General features: G+C 50.5%; 1 protein-coding gene across 3 annotated transcripts in view; it reads right to left on the minus strand.

Moving 5' to 3' along the window:
• Nucleotides 1-19,899, minus strand: part of AK8 (adenylate kinase 8) — a 124,908-nt gene that overhangs the window by 73,107 nt on the left and 31,902 nt on the right. For all 3 annotated transcript variants that reach the window (XM_042913981.1, XM_042913982.1, XM_042913983.1), the window contains 4 exons: nucleotides 11,077-11,158; nucleotides 10,252-10,323; nucleotides 9,452-9,652; nucleotides 6,191-6,322 (listed from right to left, as the gene is read on the minus strand). In XM_042913981.1, coding sequence (XP_042769915.1) covers nucleotides 6,191-6,322; nucleotides 9,452-9,652; nucleotides 10,252-10,323; nucleotides 11,077-11,158 — 487 coding nt within the window. The remainder of the gene's footprint in view (nucleotides 1-6,190; nucleotides 6,323-9,451; nucleotides 9,653-10,251; nucleotides 10,324-11,076; nucleotides 11,159-19,899) is intronic.

The raw sequence follows: 19,899 nt of genomic DNA on the forward strand, positions 1-19,899 counted from the left end.
AGTGAATTAACTGCCTATTAGCACTCAACTCTTTTTTTTTTAATTTATTTTATATTATTATTTTATTTTTTATCTTTTATTCTTTTTAATATGAAATTTATTGTCAAATTGATTTCCATACAACACCCAGTGCTCATCCCAACAGGTGCCCTCCTCAATGCCCATCACCCACTTTCCCCTCCCTCCCACACCCCCCATTATTATTTTTTTTTAGAGAGAGCTGGGGAGAGGGGCAGAGAGAGAATCCCAAGCAGACTCCTCACTTAGCACTGATGTGGGGCTCAATCCCATAACCCAGGGATCACAACCTGAGCCAAACTCCAGAGTTGGACACTCAACCGACTGAGCCCCGCCAGGCGTTCCTAGCACTCAACTTTTAACTTACTGTTCTTTTTAAAAATTTTTAATGTTTATTTATTTTTGAGAGCGAGAGAAAGTGAGCATGAGCGGGGGAGGGGCAAAGAGAGAGGGAGACACAGAATCCAAAGCAGGCTCCAGGCTCTGAGCAGTCAGCACAGAGCCCGACGCGGGGCTCGAAACCACAAACCGCGAGATCATGACCTGAGCCGAAGTCGGATGCTTAACCGGCTGAGCCACCCAGGTGCCCCTTAACTTACTGCTCTTAAAGCAGAACCACACAATCCAGACTCTTAGCAATGTGAGAACCACAACGTCTAGCATCTAATGAAAAACTACTTGAGATGCAAAAATCCATCAATCAGGAAAGTGTGACCCCTACAAAGAGAGAAAACAGGCTATAGAATCAGATCAAGAGGTGACCTGGGTGTCAGAATAAGCACACGAGAACTGAAACCAACTCTCGTTGATATATTTACAATTGTAAAGGGAAAGACAGTTGAAATGGGTGAGCAGCTGGGGAATCTCAGCAGAGAAATGGAAACTATATAAAAGAACCAGATGCAAATTCTAGAAACTGGAAAATACAATATCTTAAATGGAAAACATCATTGGATAGGTTGCAATCCATGAAGCGGAAGACAGGAAGACAGGTCATACAGTATCCAAACCAAAGCAAAGAGGAAGCAAAGGGAGGCCCGGAAAAAAGACTAGAACCTCAGAGACCTGGAGGGCAGTACCAGTCAGTGTCACGTACATGCAATCAGAGTTCCAGAAAGGAGGGAGAGGGAAGGGAGGGAGTGGTGACACAGAGAGGCAGAAAAATACATTTGAGAAAATAATGGCAAGAGAGTCTCAAAATCTGATGAAAAATATTTCAAAATTTGATGAAAAACATCAATCCACAGATCGGAGAATCTCTGAGACCCAACCAGAATAAACCCAAAGTAAACCACACCTTGACACATCATAGTTGAGTTTCTGAAAAGTAAAGACAAAGAGAAACTAGTGAGTGCAGCTGGGTGGGGAGACGCTCTATACATGGGGGAACAACGATAAAAATAACCCAAGTTCTCATCCGAGGCAACGCAGGCCGTAAGACAACGGAATGCCGTGTTTAAAGCGCGAAGAGGAAAGCCTGTCAGCATAGATTTCTATGTGCAGCAGGAACATCCTTCAAGAATGAAGGTGCAATACAGACATTTTCAGACAGATGAAAGCAGAATTTGTCGCCAGCAGACGTGCACTACAAGAAATGTTAAAGGAAGTTCTTTAGGCGGAAAGAGAGTGATCGCGGGTGGAAATTTAGACCTAAACAAAAAAGGGTTGATATGTGTAGGTATATCACAGGACCTTTCCCCTTCATGCTTTCATTGAGAGAAAGAAAGAAAGAAAGAAAGAAAGAAAGAAACCAAGTGACCAAAGCAAAAATAATTACGATATACTGTAGAGTTTATAACATGGGGAAGTAAAATGTACGACAAAAAAATAGCACAAAGGATGGGAGCAAGGTAAATGGAAATACGGCACCGTAGGCTCTTGTATTATACGCAAAGAGGTAGAGCATTAATTCAAGGCAGACTGTGACAAGTGAATGATGCTATGTGACCCCTAGAGCAGCCATGAGCAAAAGAAAGCAAAGACATATAGCTAAAAAGGCAACAGAGGAAATGAAATGGATTGCTAAAAAGCACTGGGTTAATCCAACAGTTGGCAGGAAAGCAGAAACAAAGAAGAGGTAACAGAAGACAAAACACCCGGGACAGGAGGCTTGACACGATACTGAAAATTACTTAAAATGGAGATGTACTGAACATCTCAATTAAAGGATGAAAATGTCAGACTGCATTAAAAAAAAAAAAAGCAGGATACAATTATATGCTGTGTACAAGTCACATATTTTGAATGGAAGACACAGATGATTTAAGAGAAAAGACAGGGGGCGCCTGGGTGGCTCAGTCGGTGAAGCGTCCGACTTCGGCTCAGGTTATGATCTCACGGTTTGTGGGGTTGAGCCCCGAGTAGGGCTCTGTGCTGACAGCGCAGAGCCTGGAGCCTGCTTCGGATTCTGTGTCTCCCTCTCAATCTCTGCCCTTCCTTTGCTCTTGCTCTGTCTCTCTCTGTCTCTCTCAAACATAAATAAACATTAAAAAAAAAATCAAAAGAAAAAAGAACATATACCATACAGATACTAATCATAAGAGAGTGGCTATGTTAGTATCAGATGAAGTAGACTCCAAGAAGATAAGTGTTACCGGAGACAGGGGAGCGTTTCCTAACCATAAAGCGGTCATGTCATCAAGAAGACACAGCAGGGGGTGCCTGGGTGGCTCAGTCGGTTAAGCGTCCGACTTCGGCTCAGGTCATGATCTCGCGGTTTGTGGTTTCGAGCCCCGCGTCAGGCTCTGTGCTGACAGCACAGATCCCGCTTCAGATCCTCTGTCTCCCTTTCTGTCTCCCCTCCCTCACTCACATGGCTCTCTCTCTCTCAAAAATACACAAATAAACACTTAAAAAAAAAAGGATACATTTTAAAAATTATCTTTGAAGAAGAAGAAGAAGAAGAAGAAGAAGAAAAAGAAGAAGAAGAAGAAGAAGAAAAAGGAGGAGGAGGAGGAGGAGGAAGAGGAGGAGGAGACATCAATGATGACGACACAGCAGTCCTCAGCGTACATGCTCCCAGGAACGGAGCTTCAAATCACATGCAGCAGAAACTGGCAGAGCAGAGACTCACCCACAGGCAGAGCTGGGGATTTGAACAGATCCCTTTTGGTAACTAAACAATAGCAGTGAGAAACCATGAAGGACACGGAAGAACTGAACAACCCTATCAGACATCTTCTCCTAATTGACATTTGTGGAGCACTGCCTCCTACAATGCCAGAACACATATTCTCTTCTAGTGCACATGGAATTCACCACGCTGAGCCACAAAAAAGTATCAGTACATCTCAAAGGACTGAAATCGTACAAGGTAAGTTCTCTGAGCACAGAGGAATTAGAAATCGATACTCCCCTGCCCCACAAACCTGGAAAACTCCCAAATATTTGGAAATTAAGCAATACACTTCTACATTATACACAAGTCAAAAAAGAAACCACAAGGCAGATGAGAAAATGTTTTGAACCGAATGAGAAAACACAACACATTAAAATTCTGTGAGATGCAGCTAAAGAAGCACTTAGAGGAAAACGCGTAGCGTTCAGTGCTTGTATTAGGAAAGGATGGTTTAAAGCCCCTGCCTCGCTTCACGATGTCCCATGAAGAAAACCCTGTAATAATCTTCTCTCTCCTAACGGGTCCCGGGACCAAGGCTGGGGACACATTCAGACCTGGAACTAGGTTGGACAACCTTACTCGCTCCCCTCTCCCAGCCTGGTCGTGCACCCGGATCCATACATTCCTCTCTGGTTCTTTCTACATCTTCCCTGTCTGCGTGCCAATAAAGGGCACCGCATAGAGCGGGGACTCAATGAGGGCGATTATGACATTGTAATAAAATTCTTCATGGTTGTCTCTGGTTAGAAAATTCACGCTCGCTACAAAAAGAAAAAATCAGAATCGTAGAATACGCCACTCCACAGAGACAGCCAGTTTGGCGTATGCATGTTCCTTCTGATGTTTTCTGAGCATACACTAACACACCTTGTAAACAGAAAGCAGATCATCCCCTGAACACTGTTGAGTGACTGGCTCTCCGCCCCCTCTCTCATTTAACAATATATCACGAACATCAAGTCGCTTTACAGGTTTCTTTTCAAGAGCTGCCCCTTCACGTTGATTCATCATTAAATAATTAATGCTCCAGTGTATGGGTTTCCCACAGCTTACTTAATTATCCCCCTTATTAACAGAGTCGGGGTCGCCTCTCTTCCATCATGCACCCTCACATCTCTTGTTCGACATCTGAGTGCTTCGGTAGAATAAAACCCATGGAGCGAAATCGCTGGGCCAGAGCATGTGCACAGTTCACATGTGAACCCACGGTGCCTTCTGTCTTTCAAAAAGTGCCTTTTTATACTCTCAGCCAATTGTGAACACGAGTGTTCCAATCAACCCTGTTGGAGCGAACGTTGGTTTGTTTGCTTGTTCAGAGCTGTTTGCCCACAACCGAAGAGTCGGGAAATGGGGACATGAGAGCCGAGCCAGGGGGTGGCCACAGGGGAGCCCGCCGTTCCCTGAGCTCTGGATGCAGACGGGCCTCGCGGGGTCTTGTACTTATCAAGAACGCCTTCGAGAGACGCGAACTTTCTGAGTTCGCTGGATTAGCAGAAAAGGCCCCCACGTGGCTCTTTAGCTACAAGACAGAAACCGTGATGAGCTTTCTCCGATCTTCCGTTTGGGAAAAAATCTAGGCCTATGATTTCATTTTTCATGATTGGTACGTGGAAAGCAATGTGAATTTAAATACGTTTTTCTCGAATGACTCTGTTTGTGTAAACAAAATCCGGCACAGTGACGACGATTTCCGTGAGGCCTGGCGCTCTACCACTTGTTGAGGCTTTCGGAGCCGCCCTCGGCCGCTCACGCTGTTCTCACCGCCAGTGTTCCAGCCCTTCGTACGACAGTCCCCTCGATAAACACGTGGGTGCAGCGGCCAACAGACTGGTGCTCGCTCTCGGCAAAGACACCACAGCCGTAGCTGCAAATTGAGCCTTGTAATAAGCCAAGAGGTAAAACCAAAAGAACAAGTTACCTGAATGATTTGTTTTGTTTTGTTGTTGTTGTTGTTTTTTCAAATCGGTGCAAGCCAAAGCATTTTTCACCCTAAGGCATCCAGAGTGCCTTTCCGTACTCATCAAAGCAGAGCACTACCGTTTGGTATTTTCACGAGGCTACTAGTACGACTATTTTTCATTACTAAACAGAACAATCGCTCCGCTCCCTATCTTCACGTCCTGGGTAGGATTTTCGTCGCTGATTCCTGGCTAGTCTCGGTGGCTTTGGAACTTTACGTTAGAGGCCACCTACTTGGAAGGCGTTTTCGTTCAAAACTTGATCCTTCTGGGCTGGTACATATACATCCGTGCTTGTTTGTATACGTAGATATTTGCGGGGCGTATCTGCAGGATTTGGAGACGTATATATGCGTAGTTTTACATTTGGGGCGCGGGTCTCGTTTTTCCTTCACAGCTAGAGGTTACTCGGGCTTGCAGAGCATTCATCAGAAGCGGCGGTGGCGGAGAGGGCGGCCCTTTCGCTCCTGGCAGCCGCATCGTTGTCTGTTCCGCTTCTCCCTCCTTTCTGGCCTTTAGCCCCCTGAAGGGAGGCTGGCATCCGAGACCGCCGGGGGCCACCTCGGGACAGACCCGGAGAACCGATGTCAGTATTTCCCTCTCCTCCTGGTAAAATATTTATTGAAACTGTACGAGCTTTCGAGAAGCCTTCCTCTGGTTCAGAAATTGTTTGCCCGTAAACCCGCTGGCCTGGGCTGGGGAGCCAAACGGGACCGGAGAAAATAAATCCGCGGCAGAGCTCCAGATTATGCGAGAGCTGTGGCTTCCAGGGAGACCGCAGGGGCCGGAGGAAGCGCCCCTGGTGCAGAGCACAGAGAAACCACTGCTCCCAAGGAGTGAAATATGATGACTAGAAAATGCATGGGCTCTTTGGGTGGCGGACGTGTTTTTATTGGTTAATGTTTTTATGGCCATATTCTCTGTGAAGAACCATCCCTGCGAAGACGGACCTGAAAACTGTTGACGGCAGAGAGCAAGAAGGAGAAGCAACACTGAGCTCCCTCTCACCACCCCCACAAGGTGGGAAGGCTTGGGAGGGCAGTGGGGGAAGGGGGACGGGGGCAGGTTCTGGAAACGGGGCGGCCGGGGCACTCACCGTTGACGAGGCCGTATTTCTGGGCCAGGAGGGCAGCCTGCAGACGTTTCCCACTGCCCACGGGCCCACAAAGCAGCACCCGCGGGGTGAACGGGGCATTAGATCGATGGCTGGTTTGGGCATAGGTCAGAGCTGGAAAGAGAGGATATGGGCGTAGTAAACTCAGGTCCTAAAGGAAGGGAAACCAGCTTAAGGCACCTGCGCTCACGCTCTTAAGAACAGTGACGATTTCTCCCGTTTACAGCCGCGTGGAAACCCCCTGGGCGGCTGCCAGCCGCCAGCAGCCACGGGGCGAAGCTGTGGGGAAAGAAATCCGCTTCAGGCCTGGGCACTAAGGCAGAGGGGGGCAGGGGATCCAGAGAAGCCACCTCCGAAGCACTGTCCACCCTGCGGTTCCTCTAACACCTGTGCTTCCCTCCTGGTCGACGGGGGGCTGGTCCCAGCACACAGGATGCACAAGGTTGGGTTGGGATGTTTCCACACTGACCCTGGGCCGAGCCTCTAGCCTGAAGCTTGGAACCGGGCGTCTCCCAGTGTCAGATCTAGACTTTGATAAATGCATCAGGCCTGGAGGGGGCCTCGTGTCCGGGGACTTCTAAAGGACATGGGTAGAGAATAACTTGCGGCTGCGCTCCAGTGACACCAACTTTGTTGGGAGTCTCCAAAGAGACAGTGACCAAATAGGTCCCAGGAGTGGGCAGATGTGGGTGCACGGCTGGCCCGTGGCACGCCCTGGCATTTGATGAGCAAAGAGGGGGAGGCACGGGGGCCAGCGTCTCCAACACTGAGGCGACTCAACAGCAAACCAGGTCACCCCTGACCTGAGCACGGGGGAGGGGCTGTACAAGCAGCCGAGGAGGCCATTACGGGGCAGCTTGGCACCTGCTGATGCCGAGGGCCGGGGCCAGCTCCGCAGCCACCCATATCAGAACAGGTCTCCCTCTCTAGCCTTGCCTCCTGCCAGGGACCCAGACCGTCCTGCGCAGGGTCGGCCACGGACGGCCCTCTGGTGGCTGTCCTGCCTTTGGACGGATTTGGCTCTGCCTTTGGACGTTTGGCTGAGCCAACACGCGGCCTTTAGGGACCCAGCCACCCCCGAAACCAGGGTGTGCCAACTGCGTGCTCGTGGCATTTGGGGCACACCCACCAGGTGCCAGTGGCCCACTTCTAAGTTGTGACAACCACCAATGTCCCCAGGATGGAAGCGGGGGGCCCATGAGAAGCCCTGGATGTTCATTGTATGAATTTTGAGCTCTCAAATCTTTGTAGGATTTTTTTAACTGGAAGGATCGTTCTAGAGACCACAACTCCCCCCTTCTTTGGAGATCGAGGCACAGGTAAGTTAACCGACTGTCGTAAAGGTGGTGATTCTAACTGTCTTCCTGGCAACGTCATACCTACCAGCGTGTGTTAAACACTAAGCTAAATAAACACTCTGCGGACGTCGTCTTATTCGATGGGTGCAGCATTCCCACAAGAGACGTGTTACGTTCTTGCCCCGTTTTACCGGGAGCTGGCTGGCAGGCAGGGGCGACGCTCCCTCACCTGCGGCCGGGGTGACATTTTCAGCCCCTGAGAATAAGCTGGAGGCCCTTCAAGCAAGGCCCCTCCAGCCTCAGAACTTCCTAGATCCACGACCATCTGAAATGCACAGACACTACGGGCAGAGAAGCCTGCTTACAAATGATGCTTAATTTACAGTAAATAACTAAGTTAATTAGAAGTAATGATCCCCCAGACAGTCTCAACATCTAATTATTCTTTTTAAAAATATGTGGTTGCTGGATGCACTGCCGAGAGATTAAAAAAACAACACAGAATTCCGCACTCCAATTTTCAATGTGTCTGTCTGCATTATTAATTAATAATAATTAATATTCAGACACTCACATTTTTATTTACAATTCCAGGCATGAATTCTTTATGAACGATCATCTGAACTTTTAAATTTAATTAAGTGATTTGGAAGTAATTAATGTGTAAATTCAGAACCGTGCCATAAGATAAATGTAGTGGCTGTTTATCTTCAGAGTGCAGTGTAGATTACTAAAGACCCTTCTGAGATGCAAAATCAGTGGAAAACCGTAAGGTGTCCACAGCCCGGCTTGTAAAGTGGAGACATTTTCTAGACATCCACCCGTTGGTTGATTGACCTCCTCAGGGAGCGAGGCCGCTGTCCCTGGGCTGTGAGTCCAGCAAAGTCCACGGGCAGGTGGGGGCCAGGGGAACTGCCAGGCCAGGGAGCTCAGAAGCCCTTCCCCCGCAAAACAGAACTTTTCTTAAAGAGATTTGAGGGAATGCGCCCCAAAAGGCCATTGTCGGCTATCAAGTGTCTCAGATCTCCGTGCTGGCATTTTTATTGTGTCATTTCCTCAGCATTGCCTAGGAGGGGATAATCGGATGCGGACACGCTTCTGAATGATAATTCAGCTGCTCTGGGATCGAACTAGTCTAACCTTCCCTGGCCTTCTTGGACAGGATGCCAAGGCCCGACAGCAATGAGGTCTGATGTTTACTGAGGGCCTCTCCGCACCCGTGCTGGGCTCGCGGCTATGGAGATGTGATTTGCAGACTCCCATGTAATCCTCACCCAAGCCTGGGAGGAAGACAAGATTTCTGTTCCCGCTTCAGGAATGACAAAACTGAGGCCAAGAGGGGTACAAGGGTTGCCGGAGACTGCCCGGCTGACATGTGGTGGGGACGACGTGTGAACACAGGGCCCCCGGCCCCGACGTCTCCGGGCTCAACCTTCACCCTCCTCCACACGGCTGTGCGCACACATGCACCTGCTTCAGGTGCTTTCTGTGGACCTTTGTCACTGCTCCAATGACAGTGCAGTGGGGGGGGGTGGGGCCACTTCCCCTGCTCTGCATGGACTCACAACCCCTGTGTTGTGTTGCCCGGTTTGTGTGTGTCTGTGTGTGTGTGTGTGTGTGTGTGTGTGTGTGTGTGTGCGGTGGCCGTGGGTTCTGTGCGCATGTTTGTTTTAATTTTTACAAACTTTGTCTTCCTTCTCCCTCACCCCCAGGGCAAACTTCTTGCCCCCGTTGTCCCTCCCGCCCCACCCCCTCATTAACAAATCTGCTGGCCACGCCGATCGTAGAACGTTATTAGCCCAGGGAACCTAGGCCGTCCAGGACTTGACTCCCAGGGTCTCCGGCACATCCTGGTCCCTGGCATCACTGCCACATTAAGGGACCCTAGGGTGGGAGGGTCACGGACGGCCAAGGTGCCTGGGAAACCCACCGCCCGTGTGTTTACCCTGGTAGAAGACGTCCATGCACGGCTGGTCAGCGCTGATGACTTTCAGGATCTTGGGGTAAGCCGGAAGGATCCCGATGATGTTCCTGTGGTATTCCAGCAGCTTCCGTGCCGTCTCCAGCTCTGAGATGCCCTCTGGCACCACCAGCCGGTTCTGGATTTCCGCTTCGGGGGGCCAGTCAAAGGTGGTGTGATAAATCTCTGCAAGGGGACAGGCGCGTGGTTAGAGTCACCCGCGGGGGGCCGCCGAGGCCGCCAGGGCATCTGGCCGGGGGGCTTGCCGTCCAGGGGGCCGAAGCCTGGGAGCCCGCCCGGAGCCGTGCGGATGCGCTTTGCCTCCGGAGCTGCTCTGACATCTCTGTTAACGATAACAAAACGCCGAGGGTTCTCAGCACGGCGGGAAGGGAGGCCACGACTTCGGAGCACGTGCTCCTAGCCGGGCACTCTGACGGACCCCACCCGCACACGCTCGTCTTCACAGCCATCCGATCACAAGGCACGGGTCACCCCGTGTCCAGGTGAGAAAACCGAGTCTCGAAAGGGGCGGGGCCAGAGTCCACAAACCCAGGTCTGTCTGCTGCCCCGACTCCTCCGGGCCGGGGCTTACCATCTCCCACGGGTCTAGCCCAGCCCGCCACACTGGAGCACGTGCCCGCCTGTGCGGCCCCCGTGTGGCCCTCTGGGGGCACCCCGAGCGGAGAAGGGCTCAGTAAATGGGGGGTGGGGCTGTCGGTCACTCCAACCGATCACTGACCACCTCTGAAACCCCGAGGAGCAGGCAGGGGGTGGAGACGTCCTACCTCCCGTCTGAGGGTCGATTCTCTTCCCCAAGTTTCTCTCAATCAGGACAGTGTCTGGAGAGCTCAGCACAACTGGACAGAGAAGGGAGAGAGCACAACCAGGCAGGTTGGGCAGCGGGTCCCAGACACTTGAATCTCGGGGGCTGATAACCTGTCTTACGTCTCTCTTGCTATGTAACGACCACCCCCGTCGTTCCCTTAGAGAGGTCTGCTCAGCACCCAACCGCGAAGGCACGGTCTCAGGCCAGCGGACCGCCCACACTTGAACGTCTCCTCTAACAGTTTTCACGGTAACAACGCGATGAGCAACGCCTTGGTGGGAATGCTCTTGCCACATTTTGGATTATTTCCTAAAGAGAGCTTCTCAGAGGTGGGATTCCCGGAACAAGGAACCACCAGGGTCAAAACAAAACTCCATTTTTCTTACTTAAAAATTTTTTTTAATGTTTGGTCATTTTGAGAGAGAGAGAGGGAGACAGAACATGAGTGAGGGAGGGGCAGAGAGAGGGAGACACAGAACTCGAAGCAGGCTCTAGGCTCCGAGCTGTCAGTACAGAGCCCAACGTGGGGCCTGAACCCATGAACCGTGAGATCATGACCTGAGCCAAAGTTGGACGCTTTACTGACTGAGACACCCAGGCAGCCCTAAAACTCCATTTTTCTGAGAGCGATCCCCAAAGGCCTTTAGCTTTATAAAATTCAACTGTGCTGTCCTTTTTCCTGCTGGGTCCTGGCTGGTGCAGGGCTGAGGGTGGGCACTGGGAGTGGGCAATACAGAGCAGGGCACTCCCTTCTGGGGTCTGGGGACAGCCACAGGCTACTCACTGACGTGTCTGGGGGTGATCCCGAGGGTCTGGATCATCAGGGCCTGCTCCCGAGTTTCAGGAATGCCATCCAGAATCCAGCCCTAGGCAGAGAATTGAGAGGTACTCATCTATCTTTACTTTTTAGATTTTTTTTTTTTTTGGAATTATAAAAGGAATATAATAGTGTTATTTTAAAAAGCTGGAACTTTAAGGACAAAAGAAAGTAAATGTTTCTGATAGCCACATCATCCACCTTAACAAGTACTCTTGTATTGTTATATTCCCTTCTTTTTTTTTAATGTTTACTTATTTTCAGAGAGAGAGAGAAAGAGAGAGTGGGAGGGGCGGACAGAGGATCCCAAGCAGGCCCTGCGCTGACAACGGTGAGCCCGACACGGGGCTGGAACTCATGAACCCTGAGATCATGACCTGAGCCAAAGGTGACTACTCACTCAACTGAGCCACCCAGGTGTCCCTATTATATTCCCTTCTGAATCCTACATTTGTGACCATAATCACAACATACAGATTTTGTGTCCTAATTTTTTCCATCACACCTCACAGCCACCAAAGCACTTTCTCAAATCGGCACGCCTGCCCATTGCCACCATTTTCAGTGTCTACCGCATTCTGCCCAATGAACGTGACACGGTTGCTTAAACATGCCCACGACAGAACATTGCAACCGCTAGCGATTCTTGCCATCATAAATAACGCTGTGATGAATGGTGCTGTGCATATGGCTCTTTCCACATTGTGGATTCTTTTTTTTTTTTTATTAAAAAAAATTTTTTTAATGTTTATTTTTGAGAGAGCAAGAGACAGAGCATGAGCGGGGAGGGACAGAGAGAGAGAGAGAGAGAGAGAGGGAGACAGAATCCACAGCAGGCTCCAAGCTCTGAGCTGTCAGCACAGAGTCTGACACGGGGCTCGAACTCACCAACCACGAGATCATGACCTGAGCTGAAGTCGGACACTCAACAGACTGAACCCCCCAGGTGCCCCTCTTTCTTAAAGAGAGTTTCTCGGATGAGAGATCCTGGGAGAAGGAATCGCTTGAGTCCAAACAAAACCCCACTTTTCTTAAGAACAAGCCCCAATCTTGGAGCAGTAAGAGAACTGAGTTCAAGTTTCTGTTCTGTAGCTAACTTGTTCCAGGGCTGAAATCCCTCAGGCTCCAGCCCCTTCTGGGTACATACAGTGAGGGAACTGGTCTAGAACATTTATCTTTATGAACCATGTAAGTCCAGTTGTGAAAGAAACACACGACTGCTGGACGTGATGTGGAGGATGCCAAGTCACTGGTAACACCACCGGCCCAGAATAGCCACTGTTGACACTTTGCTGTAGCTCCTTCCAGCCTTCAGTGACTGGCATCTTTTTCCTGGCAGGAAAAGGAATCACACTGTGCATACTATCTTGTGGCCTGTACTTTTCATACAGCGAAAACATTTCTGGAACGTTTTCCCATGTGACAAAATGCTCCCCTTCCGGAAGTTTCCACAGCTGCCGGGCATGAGGTGAACTGACCTGACAAACGTTAACCAATCCCATACTGTTGTTGATTTAGTTTCAGTCCTGTTTTTCACCATTATTTTTAAAAGCGCTGTAAGTGTATCCTGAGGCACACAGAATATTCTGGAGATAGATTTCTAACAGTCAACACCCTCTTTGGTGACTTGATACATTCCGCCATGTTGCTCCACAAAACTGCCCTGACCAGCGTAGGAATCCAATAGCAGGTCACTTGTTGCCTGTATCTTTGTCAATGTCGGGGATTATCTTGGAGGGAAAATCTGCCCAGCAAAGTAGAGGACGCCATTGCTGCTTTAACTTACGTTTCCTTGATCGTTAGTGAGGCTCCATGTTCTTTCCACATGTTTATCGGTAATTGAATTTTTTTTTTTCTTTTGCAAAATGTCAATTCATACTATCTAGCGAGTTTCCTCTTGGGGTTTCGTCCTTTTATGTATTCACAGGAGCTCTTTACATAAGAAGACTGCACCTATTTTGGCAAACACTACCACAGACCCTTTGAGGCAAACAATGTTGCCGATATTTTTTGCAGACTGTCTTTGACCTTCTAAATTTTGTGTGGGGGGCTGTTTTTTACCACATAAATTTTTGGCCAAATCAACTCGTGCCTCTATGCCTTCATTAATTTCCTAAATTATGCAGGAAAGCACTCAGCCTCCGGAACCCTGGTTTCTAGAACTAATGAAGCAAAAGTGCAAAAAAAAAAAAAAAAATTTAACAGCTTTTTCTTGATCTGGTGTTGTATAGATGTGCAAAAAGGCCTTTCTCGCGGCAGAGGCCCGTAAATATTCACTTGCATTTAAATTATGTTCTCTCAGGCTACCTGGGTGGCTCAGTCCGTTAAGCGTCTGGCTTTGGTTCAGGTCACCGTCTCACGGTCTGTGAGTTCAAGCCCCACATTGGTCTCCGTGCTGACAGCTCAGAGCCTGGAGCCTGCTTCGGATTCTGTGTCTCCCCCTCTCTCTGCTCCTCCCCTGCTCACACTCTGTCTCTCTCTCAAAAATGAATAAATATTAAAAACATTTTTTTAAATAAAAAAATAATAAATTGTGTTCTTTTACGATTTTACTCCTTACATTTAAACATTCAATAGAGGCACATTTTATTTTGAAAATGACATGATGCTGTGGACTGATCTCCTTGTGGCTCACCAACTGGGCCAATCTCATCTGTGAAACAGCCTGTCTTTTCCCCTCTGAATACCATTTTTGTCACTGTCTGAATGCTGATGTGATGCTGGCTCTGGCATCTTCCTGCCCGTAGACTCTTGAATCATCCTCATGCCATTTAAAATAAAATTTTTAGGGGTGCCTGGGTGGCTCAGTCGGTTGAGCTTCCGACTTGGGCTCAGGTCATGATCTCGCGGTTCGTGAGTTCGAGCCCCACGTCAGGCTCTGTGCTGACGGCTCGGAGCCTGAAGCCTGCTTCGGAGTCTGTGTCCCCCTTTCTCCCCACCCCACCCCTGCTTGTGCTCTGTCTCTCTCTGTCTTTCAAAAATGAATAAACATTAAAAAAAATTTTAACACATTTAAAAAAAATTTTTTTTAATGTTTATTATTGAGAAAGAGAGACACAGAGCATGAGCAGGGGAGGGGCAGAGAGAGGAGGAGACACAGAATCCGAAGCAGGCTCCAGGCTCCGAGCCGTCAGCACAGAGCCCGACGCGGGGCTCGAACCCACAGACCGTGAGATCATGACCTGAGCTGAAGTCGGAGGCTTAACCACTGAGCCACCCAGGCGCCCCTTTTTAACAAATTTTTTAAAGTAATCTCTACGCCCGACGTGGGGCTTGAACTCAGGAACCTGCAATCAGGAGTCACATGCTCCACTGACCGAGCCAGCTGGGCACCCCTGGAACGACATTAAATGTGTAAATAAGCTCATGAAGAGTTGACAGTCTCACAGTATCAATACCTTATCTTCCCTTTTGTCTAAACTGTTGTTTTATGTCCCTCAGCAATGTTCACATTCAACAACTTCTGAAGTCCTTTCAAGTCCTAGAGTTACACACACACCCACACACACTTTTGAATGGCTTCGATCTGATGTCCCGATACAAAGTGAGCTTTGGAAGAATTGAAACAAAGCAGGAAACCGTTGGAGCCTCCACTCAGCAGCGAGGGGGTCAGGTGGCCACCCCGGAAAGCCACGGTCTCTGACACTGGCTCTCAGGAGGGGACCCCCCGCCAGAGACCCTCCCCCTCCCCCGTGTCATCAGGAGAACTTGGTTGCTTGAAGGTCAGAGGGTGGACTTTTGGGGGTGAACTCAGACTCAAGGTCCTTTATAACCCACAACACCTGATTTCCACCACACCGCGTGTTCCTAAAAACGGAGCTAACCAGAAAAGGGCCTGCATTTCTTCAATATTAAAATATTTAGGTTCCAAAGGCCTCCGCTGACAGTTAAAAAAAAAAAAAAAAAAAAAAAAAAAAAAAAAAAAAAACGAAACAAATTTACAGAGTAAAGAGTGCTGAAAAAAATCAGGCATGCCTTCATTAATTTCTTAAATTATGCAGGAAAGCGCTCAGCCTCCGGAACCCGGGTTTCTAGAACTAATGAAGCAAAAGTGCAAAAAAAATTTTAACAGCCTTTTGCTCCCTCAAGTCCTTGTTAGAGCCGGCCTAGAGCCGGGCTGCGGCCCTTAAGAAGAACAAACACCTACAGATGTGCACCTGCCATGGGAGCCGGGAGTCGCGACGTCTGCGAGCTCCCGGCTCGCGGCTCTGGAAGCCAAGCCAAAATTTTCTGAACCTGAGCTACGTTCAGACCCCCTCAGTTTTTCTTTATTTGGGGGGGGGGGGGGTAGGGGCTGGGGGCCCACCGATCGCCTCTTCTGGTACGGGGCCGGGCAGGGGGGTGCTGGGGACCGTTTCGAGTTCCTTTTTGAAGCTGGGAGAAGGTTGGAGCTCCGGCTCTGCTCAGCACCGAGAAAGACCTCGGCGTTTAATATTGCATTACCGAGCAATCATTATCATCTCGCCCATAAATTGCAGCTGATATCAGTATGTGGTCCAGAGCTTTTAGAACTATTCAGGGGAACAGCTCTCACCGACTTCTCGCTGGAAGAGAGCGGGCTTACCAATTACACAGGAAAAGTGTAGCAAAATGAGGAACATCTCCCTAATTAGCCTGGCCTCACTCGTGCGTCATTCTGGGGTGGATGTGACATTTTTAAAAGGGGGGGGGGGCTCTGAAGGGAACCCCAGGCCACCGGCTCTCCGGGGTTGCTCTCCCAGACTCAGGGGGATGGTGTGATCACCCAGGTCCTAAGGTCTTCAAGGGACCCCTTAGGGCAGCACGCACGCCTTCTGTGGCAAAGGCAGCCATGGAGATTTCTCATCCCCCCGGAACCCCAGTGAGTCCTCCCGGGAAGGAAGGGTGGTGACCGAGGCCTCCGTATCACGGGGTGTAGGTCCCGGGGGGTCCTCAAGATGGAAACCCCGGGCAGGGCACCGAGCTCTTGCATTTATACAAATGTGGGCAACTACCCAGTTGCAAAATGGACCACGCTTTCGGGGGGTAGGTGGGGGGGGGGGGGACACTGCCATTTTGGCCGAAAGCAACTTAACGGCCGCCGACGCTGGCAAAGCAAGAAGTCATAAATCAGTCAACAGCGCCCGGCCGGTGCCATGATGGCACACGCTCGTTAGGTTCGTGGGTCCGACTACCAGGAGTGGCTGAGCGCGGAGGTATCCGTCAGTCCCTAATTAGAATACATTATCCGTCTTCCTGACACTTCAGTGAAATGTCTATTCCGCTCTGGAGCCACAGCTTTGTTCAGAGCAGGTTAATTGATATTCTGATGCCTTCGCTCGCCATACCCCCGTGGCTCGGTTCTGTTTTATCACACATCAAAAAGGCCGTATGCTCAGGGCACCCCATGCACCAGCACAGAGCCGGAGGTCTGCACAGCTGCGAGGGGTACGGTATCACAGGAGGGACAAGCACCGAGCAGATGTCACGGATGAGGAAAAAAAAAAAAAGGGAGCGAACGCAGCCAGCCAGCCTGGGGAACTTGGCGAGGCCCAGCGGAGCGCGGCCCGACGCGGAGCGGGCTGTCCTGCTCTGTGTGAACACTGGCCTTCTCTGCCCTCCTGACTATTATTAAAGCACAATTAGCAACTTCGCGCGGTAAAACGCCCGCCCTCCGGGCCCTCTGCCTTTCCGATGCATCGTCCCCCGCTCCCCTCCCCTCTCCGCCAAAGACCAGAGCGGGGTGCTCCCCCTGGGAGGCCCCCTTGCCGGCTCCCCGCTCCAAGTGGAGACCGTACCAGACCGTCCCTGGAGCCGAGGGCTGATTCCTCGCGGTCCTGAGGGGGTGACCTGAGGCTGCAGGTTTGGACTTGACCAATCAGATTCACTCAGCTTCAAGTCCGAACCAGGCGAAGCATCAAAAGATCACCACAGGCCCACCAGCTACCCCTCTTTTTTAATTTTTTTTCCCAATGAAATATTATGTGATTTCCCAACATATAAAAGAAGGAGAAAGGAGAGTTGGTACCAGCCAGAAAGAAATGCATCTGAGAAGGTCGAGTTTGGGAAACTATAGCATCTCCTTCTCAGGTGCAGACACAGCGGCCATGGTTGGAAACGAATGAAATGGGTAATCCAACCACATCCAGTTAATGGGGCCATTCCCCTCAAACACTTTACGGCACGTCCGAGGTGTGGCCCCACCTCCTCCAAAATGAGACCTGCCCTTTAGGATGTCAGATTATCTGGAGGGTGAAACGTAGGGGCTTTGGAACCGGCCTGTGCCACGGTCAGCTGGATGACTTCCAACCAGTCACCTCAATCCCTCTGGCCTTGCCCTCCCTATCTGCAAAGTGGGGCAGTAACCGCAGTCTAGCCCGTAGCTGTTGGGATACTTAAATACGGACTCTAAGCAAGTACCCACAAAACAAGGCACGGTGCCTGGCAACAAAGAACGGGCCGGCTTCAGCATTATAATTATAATATATTAGCATTATAATTCTGAGAGAGATGAGCTACGTTCTTTTTCTCTACCTACTCGCAAGAAGGAATCCTATGTAAGTTTGCAGAACTTAATACAGATAATTTAGAAAGGTGGTCTCTTGGAAACAGGAATAACTGACATTCTGGATGTGACCTGAGGAAAGTGGTCCAGTTCAAGACGATATGAGGAAAACACGTTTGTATTAGAACGAGGGGAGTCCGGTGAGCGGTCTGGCGACGGCGGACCCGTCCCAGGGCACTCGAGGCCATCTGCCATCGCCGGGCCGGGGGCCCTGCCCAAGGATGAGCAGGAGCCACACGGGACCGCAGGTTGGGGTCCAGCACGTGTGCAAACAATCATCACGTTGTTACAATGGGGCAAGATCCATTCACTCATTCACTCCCCCATCTATTCATTCATTCATTCATTCATTCGGGTATTTACACACACCCTGTGCTTCCATACTGGAAAGGCCAGTGGGCCTGCCCCTGGGGGTGAACCGTCACCGCCTTCTTTAACCGACTGCCCCAAGTCTGTCTTACTCATCGCTTTTCCCAGCTGGCCCTCTGACTGGTGACTGTGCAAGGCCTTGAATGTCATCTGTGAATTGAGAGGAAACGGACCAGGTGACCTCTACGTAGGGGAACTGTAAGATTTATGGTCTAACAGGGCGCCTGGGTGGCTCAGTCGGTTGAGTGTCCGACTTCTGCTCAGGTCATGGTCTCGTGGTTCATGAGTTCAAGCCCCGTGTCGGACTCTGTGCTGACAGTGCGGAACCCGTTTCGGATCCTCTGTCCCCCACTCTCTGCCCCTCCCCCACTCGTCCGCACGCGCGCGTGCTCTCTCTCTCTCAAAAATAAATAAACATTACAAAAAAGATTTATGGTCTGACAAAGACATTTAAGGGTGAATAATAGCACGTTATTAATAATCATGCAGGAAAAGCAGGCCTCCACAGGACCAGTGACCACAGGACCAGTGACTGACTCACCTCTCCCGTGCTTTGAACATCACAACGTCACTTACTTTCAGTCCCATATCTTGTTTCTTGTCCTGCACCCCTGCCGGCTCTCTGAGATCATGAAAGGAAGGGGCGCCCCCCCCCACCACCACCAAGGGGCAGGAGGGGCTGACAAGGACCCCAAGTCTGATCAACAACTAGAATGACTCCTCTCCGGGGAACTCCCAAGCACAGCATGACGGTCTAGTGCACAGAGCCCCCGGGGCTCACCCTCAGGGACTGCGGTGTCCCCCGTCCAGACCCCAAATGGCTCCTCAGACCTCACCTCTTCCTCTCCGTGCCAAGTTCCCTGAACCAGGCACAGCCCCACACCGAAGCAGACAGCCCTCGGTTCCCGCCTCCCGAGCTCAAGCTGGAGCTCTCCCCTCGTCCTGCGACCCCCATGCTGCCCATCGGGGCCGCGGGCAGGGAAAGTACTGGCCACGGAGGGAGCCACGGCTGGGTCCAGATCGTGGCTCCTACCTCGCGGTTCTGTCGCCTCAATTACCCAGCCCCGAGCCTCAGTGCGCTCATCTGTAAAGTGGGGGCGGTAAGAACCCCCTTACAGGAAAAATCACTGAAATGGCTGCATGAGGTCGTCGACGGCAAGTGTGACAGCAGAGTGCGAGTGGAAGTAGGCACTTCACACACACCAGTTCCTTTCTCTCCCCTGACCGCAATCGGGGCGCCAGGGAAGCTGCATTCCCACAAGACTGAGAAAGGCTGAATCTGCAAAGGGGTGACTTCACGGAGCTTATTCCAGATCTCACAAGGAGGCAGCACCCCGGGCGACACCGGGCGCCTGCACGAGGAGTCCCTCAGGCTCCGGCACCCCATCCCCAGTGTTGCCGGCCCCCGTCCTTCCGTCTCCCCTGCGTCGGGTCACTCCCTCACGAAAGCGCCCTCCCACCCTTAGCGGAGGGAGCCTTCTCCCTCCACTCACTTCTCAACCTTCCGGAGGCTGGGACCACTCCCCACGTCTTCCTGAACTCCTCTCCTCTCGGGTCCTCATCCTCCATCTTCCGCTTCCAGAGACTAGACCCCCTGCCGCTCCTCCAGGAAAAGCCCCACTTGGCCAATTGTTGAAAAGGGAAATGTGAGAAAACTCGTTCTATCTTCAAGAATGAGGATTCACCAGATACCGGTGGGCGCCACAAAGTCTCAATAAATGACAGGCATGCCAATGGGATACACACTCGCTCTTGTATTCTGTCCGATACTCTGATTTGTAGTTAGTGTTACAAGCAGTATATTTTTAAAAAATTGTTTTAACGTTTAATCTTGAGAAAGACAGTATGAGCAGGGGAGGGGCAGAGAGAGACAGAGCATGAACAGGGGAGGGGCAGAG

The sequence above is a fragment of the Panthera leo genome, chromosome D4, assembly GCF_018350215.1.
Source record: "Panthera leo isolate Ple1 chromosome D4, P.leo_Ple1_pat1.1, whole genome shotgun sequence".
Taxonomy (NCBI): domain Eukaryota; kingdom Metazoa; phylum Chordata; class Mammalia; order Carnivora; family Felidae; genus Panthera; species Panthera leo.